At 60.5% G+C, this 13,771-nt stretch overlaps 2 protein-coding genes across 7 annotated transcripts in view; both read right to left on the reverse strand.

Moving 5' to 3' along the window:
* Positions 1-3,328, reverse strand: part of DMAP1 (DNA methyltransferase 1 associated protein 1) — a 42,354-nt gene extending 39,026 nt beyond the window's left edge. For 3 of the 6 annotated variants that reach the window (XM_072868251.1, XM_072868252.1, XM_072868250.1), the window contains exon 1: positions 2,749-2,905. In XM_072868251.1, the coding sequence (XP_072724352.1) occupies positions 2,749-2,850 (102 nt within the window). In that variant the 5' untranslated portion in view covers positions 2,851-2,905. Of the gene's footprint in view, positions 1-2,748; positions 2,966-3,240 lie in introns of those variants that run through there. The other 3 variants (XM_072868255.1, XM_072868253.1, XM_072868254.1) reach the window with 3 other exon arrangements.
* A 6,258-nt stretch (positions 3,329-9,586) lies between these two features.
* On the reverse strand, positions 9,587-13,267 carry KLF17 (KLF transcription factor 17). Its single transcript, XM_072868380.1, has 3 exons — positions 13,046-13,267; positions 11,818-12,781; positions 9,587-10,972 (listed from the first exon to the last, which is right to left on the reverse strand). The coding sequence occupies exons 1-3, from the start codon at positions 13,136-13,138 to the stop codon at positions 10,797-10,799; spliced, it is 1,233 nt and encodes a 410-aa protein (XP_072724481.1). The 5' UTR covers positions 13,139-13,267; the 3' UTR covers positions 9,587-10,796.
* Positions 13,268-13,771: the final 504 nt, after the last annotated feature.

Genomic DNA, 13,771 nt, shown 5'->3' on the forward strand with positions numbered 1-13,771 from the left:
AAAGAATTGCATTTTAGATTCAGAAGTAGAGATCCCTGAGGGAACATTAAACTACATAACCTGGCATGCTGTGATGGTTTTCACTTTTATCTATTTTTAGACACCTTGAATTTCTCCAGGAAAGTGCCTGCTCCTGGTGGAAGACACTGACAGACAAAACGTGCCCACTTTCAGTGATAACACTCACCAGTACTCAGACACTTGTTGTTGCTGATAACACACACTTAAATTCCAAGTTGAACATCTGGCTGTAGTTTTCAGAGGCTGGCGCACTAAGCCTTTTCCTACTAGGTAAGCACTGACCTCAAGTGAAGGTATTGATGTATTTAATTAAGTGATTCTCTACCTTTTAGAGAAGATAAGAAATATCTTCCCACTCTCTCTTAGTTTTTGTCACTTTGTTCTGCAGCAACTTCAGTTCTTACCAGTTGTGATCAAGCCCTTGCAGTAGCGCCACGTCAAAACTACGGGTATCACCTACAAAAGTAAACCCCTTGTTGCCGCCTCCGCTCTCCCATTTATAAAGGAAATAATTTTTTTGAATGTAGTTTCTTCATACCAGGAATTCAATGTAGACAACTCAATCTGGCCCCTAAAACCTTGCCAGAACTGATGGTTTCCAGGACACATTCCACCTCATATCACATATACAAGTTTATAAAGTAATCAGCTTTTGATTCAGGTAGATATAGTAACAGCCACATTAACAAGGTACACTTTATTTAAGTGGGCCAAGTTTACCAAGTAGTCCAGAGCATTTGGTCTAGCTGTACCGTCTTTATAACTACTAGCCATGTCACTACTTTTCAGTGTTTACCATATCACTACCAACTTTTAAATCAGAATATTTTGCAGTAGTAACACTAACACTGTATCATAAATTGTATTAAATCCATACAGTCACCTTTATCAAGCAAATTCAAAATCCCATTAAAAAAAATAATAATCTATCAGCTTGGACTACAACTACTTTCCATAAAACTTCATGACAGACATTCATTATATTAGCACCTTTTCACTCCTAATCAAACACCTTTCTCCTAGCATGTCCATCATTTTGCCCAGGAGTGATGTAAGGCCAACCAAGGCAGTTACCCGCGGGTCACCACACACCCTGTTTGAACACGGGCTTCTGGAATTCCCCCAAAGCTCCCAGATTTATTAAAAGTTAATATCAGCAGGTCAGAGATCAGCTCAGCCAGCTCTTTTAGGAGTTGAGAACAAATTACTTGGTCCTGCTGATTTAAATGTTTTTATGCCTAGTAATTTTTATTTTAACATTCTCAGTCACTAATGGACTGGAAAGTACTTCATGGCTCTCTTGTGATTTAAAGACATCAATCTGTTTCTTTTCTAATTGTGAACAGATCTATTTCCTGAGCAAGTGCTGCACTGTTATTAGCAATTTTGCTCTCTCCATGCAATAATGGCTTATACCTCTAGCTTGATTTAGTTTCTGTACTTTGTAGAAATTCAGAATGTTTCACTCACAGCCACAAGTGGCCTCCTGCACTCCTCCCCACACCTCTCATAGCACCTCCCCTTCCTCCCTCTTTCCGTTACAGTAAATTTGAGGAGAAACCCATCTTATTCTCTGCTCCAAAAGAGACAGACAGCCACCAGTACTCCTTCAGCTCTCTGCTACCTAACAGACAAACGCATCTAAATCAAAGAACTCACAACTCCAAACACCTAGGAGCACAACATCACAGGCTGAATCCAGCCAACAAGCTGCTCACCAGACACGCTATTCACCAACGCAGCTGATAACTGGTGATTTTAACATTTCAGCCTTTAAATTACTGCAACTCATCAGTTTTCCATTACACCAATTATACTGTGTGTCCCATCCCCAGCAAGGCAGTCATGAAACCACTGCGCTTCTCTTCAGAAACAAACGTTTCAGTGGAGGCAAGCAAAGACAGTCAGGAAGTACTTTCAGGGATGGGGTGGTTGCAAATGTTTGGTTTTGTTTTGGTTCTTTTTCCAAACAAATACTCAGGCTTTACTTAAAATCAGACCATCTCTGTACCAGAGAGCTCCTGGGGTTTCATCTCTCCTGGCTTGTTTCCAAGCACCTCCACATCTCATAACTACTCGTGAACTGACCTTCCCAACACCTTGAGAAGCATGGGACAGCCAAGAACTTGCCCGAATTTAAAACACAGGAGACAACAACATACCATAGCATATTACCACACAGAACGCAGCGCATGACAGTATATGTCCTGAACAGAGCTTACTAACTTGCCCACATTCCCACAGGCAACGCATCCCATTTCTCCCAAACCCCAGCTGCACACCTTCCCCATCTGTGCTTTGAAGACGCTTACCGTTCAATCAAGTCAGACAATCTCTTTTTCTTTTAAAACAGGGCTGTGTTATATTATTTCCATCTGCTTGGGGGCTAGACGGTAAACACGCTTCACACTTGTTCCACAAAATAGGAATTAAAGACACAGCTGAAAATGTCCTGGGGCCAGGCCCAGCTCACCAGGACACCACTTACAGAGCTCGAGCCTAAATACTGCCCCAAATGCCACAGCACAGTTAACTAAGAACACCAGGAACCCGGGAGTGGGGCCTTCCAGGCATTTCCAGATACTCCTAGGAAGCCCAACAATAAGCGGACTATGGTAGGAACGTGCTTTATTCTATCTTTTTTCCAATGTTCACCCCAGACACCACATGCAAGGTCAGTCAATGCCCAGAAAACAAGCAGTGGCCCCTTAGGGCATCGCAGTTCACCTTATCCGAGTTGATTATATCCTTTTTGTTGATGGTGCCCGTGTTCTCCGACTCCACGCCGCCCAGCTCCAGGATGTCCCGCACATCTGCGCCCGTTGCCATCTCTCCGCCTGCCCGCTGGCCTTGCCCGCCGCCGTCCCGTCCGTCCCCTCCAGCTCTGGGGGCGGGGGGGAAACAGGGGGCCGGGGTTAACGTGCACCTCCCGCGGGGGCTATCCCTTACATACACAAACACGCATATATGTATACATATACACACGTGTGTCTACATACATACACGGAGATACATACACACACCGCCCTCAGCCACCTCCCCATCCCCCTCAGGCCCAACAACAGGGCCTTGTACCCGGCCGGTCCCGGGGGCCACGCACGCCGAGCCCGCGGCCCGGAGCCCCGCGGGGGAGCCCCGGGAAGCCCGCGGGAGGACGGGCGGGACGAGGCGGCGCCGCAGGGACACCGCAGCCCCGAGCCGAGCCGGTCCCGCGCTCACCCACCCTCGCCGGCTCCGCAGCCACCGGGACGGTGCGACCACCACAGCGGCCCGGGCAGCGCCACTTCCGCTCCCGCCGAGAGGCGGCCGGAAGCGCCCGGAGCCCTTTGGGGAACGCACGACGGAGGGGGGGGGGGCGGTGAGGGGCGGGGATGGCGGGTTCGCGCCCCGCTCCCGGCAGGTTGCGGCCGCCCGGGGCCTGGCGCCGCCGGCGCTGCCTCCCCCGCAGCCCAGCGGCCGCGCCCGGACCCGACGTACCTCCTACCCGCTCCGGGCGGAGAGCCCGCTGCAGTCGGGACTCGCTCCCGCGCCAGGAGGTGGCAGCACAGTCGCGCTCGGCCCGGGCCCGACGGGTGTCTCCGAGCCCGGCCCGGGGCACCCCCCACCTCAGCCCGGCCCGCGGCCGGGGGTGACCCCGTGTGCGGGAGGAGGGGGCTGCAGGGCGCCCGGGGCCTTCCAGGGTGCTCCCACCTTCCCCCCCCAGTTGCCCGAAGCGACAGGCTGGGGGTGCCCATTCCCCCGGGGCCTTGGCGGCGGGTCGCTGGTCTCTGCCTCGGCCAGGGACACGGGGGCTGCGGGGCAGGTCTGGGGCAGGCCATCCCCACCACCCGCCTGGCGCGGTGATGGAGGGCATCTTGGTGGCAGCGCCCTGCTCTCCGCAGGGTCTCGGGGCTGACCCCGGCTCCCCGCAGAACTCTTAGGAAGTTTTCCATCTCCTCGCTGGGTCCCGAGGCACTCGCTCGCGGCTGTCGCACCCTCCCGCTCTCCCCGCCAGCGGCGAGCCACCCGTGCCAGGTGGCTGCCTGCCAGGCGGGCGCTGCACCACGTGGCACGTTCGGGCCGCCCGTCCCAGCTTGGTTTTACAAAGCGTACGCTCCTCGCCTTCGCACTTGGCAAGGAAACCCTCCCAAAGCGCTCCGGAGCCGCAATGCTTACCTGAGGCCGCAGGCAGCCAGGAGTGAAAGTTTTACAAATAGGACTGTCCTGTTTCCTCTTCCCTGTGGGAGGAAAGAGAGAGGGGGAGTGGGGAAGGGAGAGGAAACAGCCGTGTGGAGCCAGGAGAGTCTTTGAGAAATCACCTTCCTGCTGCATCGAGGCAGGAGCAAGGCTGCCTGGTGGAGGGTTGTCCGAAGCAGAAGGTTTCGGCATGGGGCACGGAGATCCACAGCAGTCTGCCAGCCACCTCAGATAGCCCAGGAGAGCGGGTGCCCCCGAGGGGATCTCTTCTGTGCAGCTGTCCCAAGATGAGCCGAACCCTGGTGTGGCAGGGTGACTCAGACACGCAGCCCCTCAACACCAGCCAGGCTGGGCTGGAGCTGCCACCGTTGCCATCCTGCCCCTTCCCACAGGAACTGGTGTGTCGCCTCCGCACCAGGGCCCAGCCTGCGCCAGCGTGCCCCAATGGGAGCTGGTAACACCCCTGGAGTGTCTGTTGTCCCCAGGCATCATTTAACCCCTTTTCTGTCCCCTCCCATGCTGCCAGAGATGGCTTTTCACATCTCGGCCCTTCCTCCCACAAGCATGGAGCCAGTCCCCAGGTTTCTCCTGTCCTGTCTGTTGGCTCTCAGCTCTGCCACGTCCACCCAAGCCCTCTCCCCATCAGTGCGTGTGGCCATTCTTAATCATTTCTAGCGTCTCTCCTTGCTCTCTTGCCACAGTGTCCACGCTCCCCCGAGGTGGGTCTGCAGAGGGAGACAGGGCTTTGCTAGTACTGCCTTCCTCTGCCTTTGCTGACACTGTCACCCCTGCTCTGCCTGCCTGGCAAGCCTGGCACTGCTGCTCCAGGGCAAGCTTTGTAAGACCAGAGAAAGAGGATCTCTCTCTTCACCCCTCGGTCGCAGGTCGTTCACGGTCTGTTCATGTTGTTAAACAGCACCAGAAAACACAACCAGTCCTGAAATAAAATCCAGAGACAGGTGGCTATTCAGTGTCCTTGGGTTTTGATTATATCCCCCACTTTTAGGCCTGACCTGCTCAAACCCAGCTTCCAGCCCTATCCCAGCAGGACTCAGCCCAAGCTCTGCCCCAGTTGCAGGGTGATCAACTCACTCCTCTTCAACAAACTAAGCCCACAGCATGTTTTGAGCTCCTCTCCCCAGGGTAGCAGCTTCTTAACCTCATGAAAGGTGGAGATTGTGGGCAGCTGGGTTGTGTTATTCACAACCCGCCTCCCCCGCACCTCTCTGAGCGGGGGTATCACTGCGAGGCTGTGTCCCACCAGGAGCTGTATGGACCTGCAAGCGAAACACATTAGCTGGGTGCTTCTGCTAATCTGATCAGCAGTGAAGCAATTAGCACTGCCTTCAAAGGCACCCAGAGATGTTGTTTCTGGGCAGCAGCCGCTGCATCCCAGAGCTTGCACAGCCTTCAAAGAGCAAAGGGCCACAGCTGGAGACCTTGGTCAGCCCGCACACCCCAGTGCCGTCCATGAGAGTTCTGCATGGGGAAACATGCCCAGGTCTGTCACCTCCCCGGAGCACCGTGGTCCTGCCTTGCCACGGCACAGGGAGAGCCCAGGGAAAGCAGCAGGTCTGGGAAAGCCAGCAACAGCAGGGAGCCCCATGCTCCTGTGCCCCAGGGCTTTGGCAGGGGGACAGCAACAGCCAGCATCCCTGTCCTGTTGCTGCAACCCCATCATCCATCTCCTGCCACCCTGCAGGTACGGGGTGCCAACCGTGGGTGACCTCACTGCCACCCAGCAGCTGGGGGAGAGATGTCCCCTCACATTTAGCCCTGGCAGGAGGGCAACGCTGGCCCCCCCCGGCCAGCTGCCTGCCTACCCCAGGGTCCCGGGGGAAGGATGATCCTCACGCCCTTTGCCCGTGCCCCGGCTGCCAGGCATGGCTGCAGGTGGCCCCAGGCCAGAGGTGTGCGTGCCTCCAGCCCAGGGCTCAAGGTGCGTGTGTCTCCCAGCCTGGCACCAGCGGAGGAGGACAAGTGCAAACACTGTGGCCAGTGGGGTGGGAGGAGGTTATCTGGGGCCCAGCAGTGGAAAAACTCTCACTGTGTGACTAAGGCACGATAGGACCAGGTGTGGGTCCAGGCAGGGTGAGCAAGCCAAGGAGTTATCGCTTCCCCGTGGGTTCAGGTGCCTGAAGCCAAATGTTTCCTAAGGGTGTGGTGATAGCCACAGCCCCGTTATCACGGCGCCTGGCCCACCCCGAGTGGCAGGGCCATGGGGACAGGCTGCTGGACCTTCCCCCCGTGGCAGGGATGGGACACTTCCCACCACCCCGCTGGGAGGGGGGACACCAGCCCTGGGAGCATCCTTCAGAGCGGACGCTCCGTCCCTGGGGACACGAGCTCCCACCTTGTGTTGTGGCAAGGAAAGGTCTGTCAGGCCCTCCAAGCACCCCTAAATCGTCCCCCCCACCCCATCCCACCTCCAGCACCCAGATCCCCTCCCCAGCTCCACGCTGTCCCCGTGGTCTGCAGCAATCCCAGGGCTGAGCCCTGGGCAAGGAGCCCTCCCAGACCTGCAACCCCCACTTCTCCCCACGGCCCCGCATCCCTGGGCCAGCTCTGTGGGACCTGTTGGCTGCAGCACAGGGGATCCCCACAAGCTGGGTCATCCCCAGAGGATGGAAACCCACTCAAGCTGCTCTTTCACCCCCCCTCCAGCCATGAAACCCCCGGGGCCCCGCTCCTGCTGGCAGGTGACTGCAAGGTGCCAGGCCACGCTGCGGCCATGACTCACTCCTCTGTGGGGAGGTGTTTCTCCATGCTTCGTGCCTTCCCTTCCCCGTTTGCCTCCCCGCTGTGCCGGTTCGGCTGCACCCCAACGCCACGGGGTTGAGCTTTAAGGTTTGCAGGGGGGTCAGGGACCTCTGCATCCCCCACCACCACGGCTCCCGGGGGCCTTTTTGCCAAGAGGTGACCAAGGAGGGAAAGGAAGGCCAGGCTGGTGAGAGGAGACACATCCCAGAGCAGGGTCTGCATGGCCCTGGTGCAGGCATGGTGGTGTGGGCACTGTGGCATTGCCCTGCCAGCCAGCTTTCCCTCTGCACCATCCCTGCAGCAGCCCACTGTGTGACCCGGGACACCGAGACCTGCCCCAGGCTGGGCCAGCCACAGGGGTTGTACATGGGTAAATCAGCCCTTCAGGAACCAGCCCGGCTTCTCCAGAGCATCCCCCTCTCCTCCGGCACAGGACACACTGTTAGTGCCACGTCTCCTGCAAAGCAGGGTCCCACCCGGTTGACTGGTGCAGTTTGGGTCCCCGTGTGCCTCTGCCAGGCTGGGCAAAGCGCTTTCCGGCTGACCACGGGTGCACGGACCACAGGCAGGGATTGTGCCCCAGCCCTGCCTTCCTCAGCACTGCCAAGGGTGTTTTCTTGCTGCCCTCATCACTTTGCAGGGCAGGTTTTGCTGGGGACAGGACTGGGCTTCCTCCTCCAACGGAGAGTGCATCTTGGCCCAGGCAATTGGAAGAGGGTGTTTTTTATTAACAACAAATTAACCGTAATTGCCATTTCCACTACAGCCACTCCTCGCCCAGGCAAGATTCCCAGCCATGCCGGTCCCTGCGACCGCCGTGCCCCATCGTGTGCCCGAAGGAATGCCTTGCCCCAGGCCCGGGGGAGCGAATGGAGTGGCTCTGCCCGAAAAGGAGCCGAAGCGCCTTCCCCTGCTCTTGCCTCCATGTAAGGCAGCGGCAGCAGAGCCAGGCCTCCCTCCCGCCCCAGCGCAGCGATGATGAAAGGTGAGGAAGAACTGGTTTGTGCTCTGATCTCAGAGCCGAACCTCAAAACAGCCGCGGACCGTCACTCCGGCTCCCAGGATGCTTAGGGAGGACAGGACAGCAGAGCCAGCCTTTCCAGTGGGACGGGATGGTTGGAGAAATTCATCGTTCCCCTGGAAATAAAAATAATAATCATAATAAAAACACAAAGCCAGAGATTACTTATACGCACACAAACACGCAGGCACGCACTCTCTCCCCATCTGGCTTTGCCAGCCTGACTCATCGCTAATTCAAACAGCCCACACCTTTCCCTCTCCCTCCGTGTGACGTTTTGAACGAGTCTCCGGGGAAGAGGCAGCAGTTTTGCTCCAGCCACTCCCCGAGTGTTGGACCCTCACCCTTGGGTACCGGGGGTCCCGGGAGCAAGACACCCCCAGTACCCCACCACAGGTCACTTGTGTCCCAGCACGGTCACTCCCACACAGGCACGTCTCAAAGTGGGGCAAGCAGAGGGTGGAGGCAGCTGTGGAAAGGACAAGTGATTGAGCCTGGTGGATCTGTGACACCTGTGGATGCAGTCCCATGGTCCCATGCCCAGGCCTGCAGGCAGGACGCAATGTCCCAAGCTGCTGCCACCCTGCTTGGAGACACCCACGCTGTTGTACCTGATCAGGGCAGACCCCAAGGCCAGGCACCAGCCCCGGGACATTCAGCCTGACCCCAAAACACTAGCCACCCCCTGGGGAAGCATCAATCCCGCTCTGCCATTCCCATCTCTTTTTCCAGCTCAACTCTCCGCAGCTGCAAGCGGGAAAGGGGGAAGGAGCAGGATTAGCCCTGCCCAGCCCATGCGGGCAGCACAGCTACATCCCATTTCCTCTTGCAGGGTGAGGAGCACCAGGGCATCTCCCAGCCCTGGCCAGCCACCTGGGGTTGCGGCAACTAGCACAGGAGGAGGAAGCCACTACCACCCTGGGCCAGGGCACCGCGCAGCCCATACGGCATGCTCCCTGCGCTGCCAGCATGGTGTCAGGTCCAGACAAGCCCCAGCCTTCAGAAGGATGCGTGCATCACGAGTAATCAGCCGTGGGAGGGAGGAAGGGATGGAGCCAGACCTGCTTGCTGAGCTCGGGACCTGCCAGCACGCTTGTGCTGAGTCACCACCTATTAACACAGGGAAACCTCAGCACCTGAACCCCGCCAAACTGCTGGGCCACCCCCGGGAGGACAGCAGGGAGAGCACACAGGGCCGGGCAGCTGCCACGGACCTCCCGGTTGTGACCACAAGGCCAGTGCCACAGAGCTCCTGCTGCAGGGGACAGCAGAACAGGACCGCTCAGGAAGACGACGGGACCAGCGAGGCTCCCAGTACAGTTTCGGCTACTGTTCCCCTCAGCGGTGACTCACCGCAGGACCAGTCACACCATCCCAGTGCTGCAATTGCCCCATCTGCAGATTAGGGAAACTGAGGCACGGGGAAGTGGGGTGACTCAAAAGCTGTTGCTCAGGAGATGCTGCTCAGATGCCGAGGCTTGGGCGTTCCCCATCGATCCTCCGCAGCTAACTTAAGCAGAAATGAACATCGATATAAATATTTACTGACAAGCGAGCCCAGCCTCACCCTCTCCTCTTAGAAGAAAGCTTTAAAGTAAACTCTCCTGGCTCTTTCATGTTTACATCTTGTTTATTTATTATACAGCAGATCACAATATTTCAACAGTTTGCATATAAAGAAAAGTAACATTTCAGAGTGCAAGAGACCTAACGTGCCCAAGCAGAGAAATGTTAATTAACAATATACACAGACGGGAACAGTGCACTTCCCTAAGCCGAGACTCATCTGTGTTCCCAGCTGGAAGAAAAAAATATATTAAAAAAACAGAAACATTATATATTACTGCTTTGTTTAATTTACAACTTGCTTTGCAGAAGCTGCACATAAAAAGACTCATTTGCTTTTGAGTTTTTTTTCCCCCTCTACGAAAGTTTCAAGTATAGCAGAGACCTGGGCATTCATAGCTGGACTCACTGTCCTTTACACACTAAATTTAAAAAAGCAGCATGGGGAAGGCAGCTGCAGCAGTACCTGGTGTCATCCTGAGGGGAAGAACAAGACAAATGAAAGTAGACAAGAGCCAGAAGAGCCATTTTAGGCTCCCAAGTGGAAAACTGTGGGAATGGCCAGGACCAGACTGCCCAGCGGGGTCCCAAGCTGGCAACGGGAGCATCCCCGCTCCCTGTGCAAGGTGATGCTGCGCTGCCAACCCCTGCAAACCTTTATAGCCATGAGCCACAGTCAGGTCCCACCCACCCTCATCCTGTCCAGCCTGGGATTTTGGGTCAGGAGGTTTGTTCTGATGGCCACAACCGAGACGACCAGCAACCCACTTCCCAGCGCCGTGACCCACGCACCCTGCAGGCGTGGGTCTCCAGCCAAAACCTGGCCAGAGTCAGCCACCACAGTCCCTGGAACCAGGGGGGTGCCAAGATCAGAGGGGGAGGAAGGTTTTTAAGCTGATGCCAAATATAAGCCAGGAGCTCTGGGGACAGATCCCTGGTGCACCAGCCCCGCCACTCACCAGGTACCTGGCTGGGGGGGACTCTCCAGGCGTGGGGAGGTGAGTGGTGGTACCTGGGCAGGGGCTGGAGACACTTTGCGCAGCTTTGCTCCCCATCTATACCCCAAAGCAGCCCTTCCCCACCAGTCAGCTGGGCCCAGCTCTCACAGCGGGGGCAGGAGGAGAAAACTAGTTATCAACTACAAGCGGAGAGGGCTGGGCAGCCAGGCTGCTCCCCAGTGCCGTCCCCAGCCTGACACTATTTACATCATGAGCTGACTCCAGGGACACTGAGTCCGGTTGCGGCCCGCCGCTCACATGTGCCGCTTCATGTGGAGGGCGAGGTGGTCAGAGCGGGAGAAAGCCCGCTCACAGAGGTGGCACTGGAAGGGCCGGTGGCCCGTGTGCTTGCGGTAGTGACGGGTCAGCTCATCGGAGCGGGCAAATTTCCAGCCACAGCCTTCCCAGGTGCAGTGGTAGGGCTTCTCACCTGCAGAGGAGAGGGGTGTCAGTGGGCTTGGAGGTCCCCATCCTCCCTATACCTTCACCAGAGTGCTCCCCTGCCCAGCACCCCCTTTTCAGGAGGGATCCCTGCCTACCACCCTTAGGAGCGGGGAGCCCCGCTGTGTACTCATCCCCTGCACACCTCTGCCTGACCCACCTTTCCTTTTGTCCCCTCTCTCCTGCCCTTCCCCATGTGCTCCGCTGTCCCATGTGCCATGCATGGGGCTTGTCCTCTGGGCACCCCTGCCCCACTTCAGACTGTGGGTGCTCCCCTGCGTGTCCCTGCTGTGGGGCCACACCGTGTGTCCTGTCCCAGCCCTGCCCGGAGGGTCTCACCATACACCCCCAGTCTGTCTCCCCCCTCCACTTGCCCCCAGCCCAGCTGGGGGGCTTCTCCATGTGCCCCCAGGCCCTGCCCCTCCAGGCACCCCTGGGCCCCGAGGCCGGGGCAGGGTGTCGCGGGGGTGGTCTCGCTGTGTGCCTTGGTCCCCGTGTGCCCCTGCCCGGCCCCCACCCGGGGGTCCTTCTGAGCACTCCCGGGGCCACCCCCACTTGCACCCTGCCCCACGCAGGACCCCCTCCGTGCAGCCTCGTGCCAGCTGCGGGGTCCCTCCACCCGGCCCCACCGCGGGGACCCTCCGTGCGCCCCCGGCATAACCGCGGGGGACCCTCTCCGAGCGCCCCCGGCGCCTCCTCCCCCGCCGCCCCGCCACACCTCCGGGAACCACGCCGGAGCGGGCTCGCGGGACTCCCCATGTGCTCCGGTCCCCCCACCCGGTACCCTCTGCGCATCCCCCCACGGCGTGGCCGCCCTCCCCGGCGCGCCCTTACCCGTGTGGGTCCGCATGTGCGCCTTGAGGTGGGAGCTCTTGGTGTAGGTCTTGCCGCAGCCCGGATATTCACAGTTGTGCGTGGCCGTCCGCTTGCGCGCCCACGAGCGGCGGCCGCGCTTGGGCTTGCAGTCCTCGGGAGGGGCCCCGGCCGGGAAGTACTCCAGCACCGGGGAGTTGGGCGGCGTGACCAGCAGCCCGGGCAGCCCCGCCGGGCCCGGCCCCGGCCCCTTCAGGGGCTCCCTGAAAACACTGAAGTGTCCATGAAACTGCGGCGGCGGCGGCTGGGGGGCGAAGTGGGGCGCGTAGCGGTGCGGGGCCACGGCGTAGTGGGGCGGCAGGTCGGCCAGGAGGTGGGGGTCGGCGCCGGGCAGCGGCTCCTCGTGGGGCCCCAGGCGGCCGTGGGCGAAGCCCGGGTAGGGCAGCGGCGGCCCCAGCACCGGTCCCGGCCCGGGACCCGGCGCCACGCGTGGCTTGTGCTCGCCGCCGCCCGGCCCCAGGTACTCGGCGGCGGGCAGCCCCAGCATGCAGGCGCGCTCCTCCGGCTGCTCCTTCTTGATGCGGGGCCCGAAGGGCTGCGCGGGGTCCAGGGGCAGCGGGCGGGCCAGGGGCGGGTGGTGGTGGGGGTGGTGGTGGTGGGGGCCGCCGGGCACCCGCAGCTCCGTGTACTCCCTCCGTTGCAGGTCGCAGTGGCCAGGCAGGTCCGGGGTGAGCAGCTCGGCCACGTAGCTGTGGCCCTGGCCCTCGGGGTAAGGCGCCGGGAACTTGCCCGGCGTGGGGTAGGAGCCGTCGCTGTCGTAGGTGGTGCCGCAGCTCTCGGGGGTCTCGGGCAGGGGGTAGTTGGGGCCGGGCGGCCCCTGCCCGCCGCTGCTGGTGTGCGCCAGGATGAAGTCCAAGTCCACGAACTTGCCCAAGTCGTCCTCCTCCCGCTTGACGGCGGCGGCGCCGTCCTGCTGCAGCATCCTCTGCGGGGAAGAGGGGCGTCAGGACCGGCGGGGCGACGGCTGCGGCGGCGCCCGCCGCTCGGGCACCGCGCTCCGCGCCTCCCGCTCGGGGCGGCGGCTCCCCCCAACCCGTCCGACGGGTCGGCACCGCTCCGGCTGCGCCGCCCCCGGGGCGCCCTCCGACGGCGGGAGGGGGGCCGCCCCCACCGGCCGGGCTGAGCCCCAGCCCGGGACGCTCTGCCCCGTACCCCCCTTGCCGCCCCCTCCCCGGTGCCCGCTGCTTACGTGGAGCATGTCGGCGGGCCGCTCCTCCAGCGGCAGCAGGTTGGCGAAAGTGGAGATGGAGGGCAGGGTGCTCTCGTCCACGGCCGCCGCCATGGCGGGCCGGGCGGGGGAACCGGGGCCGGGGCGGGCTGGGGGTGCGCGGAGCCCGGCACCGCTCCGCTCCCCGCGGCGGCGGCAGCGCTGCTCTGCGCCGCCCCGCGCCCCTAAGCTGTTAACAGCATGGCTGCGCCCCTATTGGCCCGGCCCGCATTGATATTCACCGCCGCCGCCTCCCATTGGCCCCCCTGTCGCCCCGGCCACGCCCCTCCCGTGGGGCTGCCCGGGCGAGCGGGGGTCTGTGGCCGCCCCTGCCCCGACGGCTCCCCGCGGCCGGGCCGCGGCAGCGTGGCGGGGGGTCCCCGCGCCCTGCCCCACGCTGCGAGCGTGGGATGCGTAGCCGGGCCCACCCGCGCCCTGCCCCACGGCGGGAGAAGGGGCAGGGGCGCCGGTGTGGCTCGCAAAACCCGGGGTCCCTCCTGCCCGTCCCCACGGCGTGAGCGGGGCAGCGGTGCCCTGATGCCTTGCCCCACACTGCGAGCAGGGAGGGGGGCTGTAGAGCGCAGAGCCGGGCGTCCCCCGGCCCCCTGTCCCGAGAGGGGCAGGGGTGACGGCCGAGTTGCATGCTAGCGTGTGCGAATGCGAGTGGGAGTGTGCCGGGGAGGTCTGGTGCGGGGTTACAGCTGAGAG

Source organism: Ciconia boyciana, chromosome 7 (genome assembly GCF_034638445.1).
Source record: "Ciconia boyciana chromosome 7, ASM3463844v1, whole genome shotgun sequence".
Classification (NCBI taxonomy): domain Eukaryota; kingdom Metazoa; phylum Chordata; class Aves; order Ciconiiformes; family Ciconiidae; genus Ciconia; species Ciconia boyciana.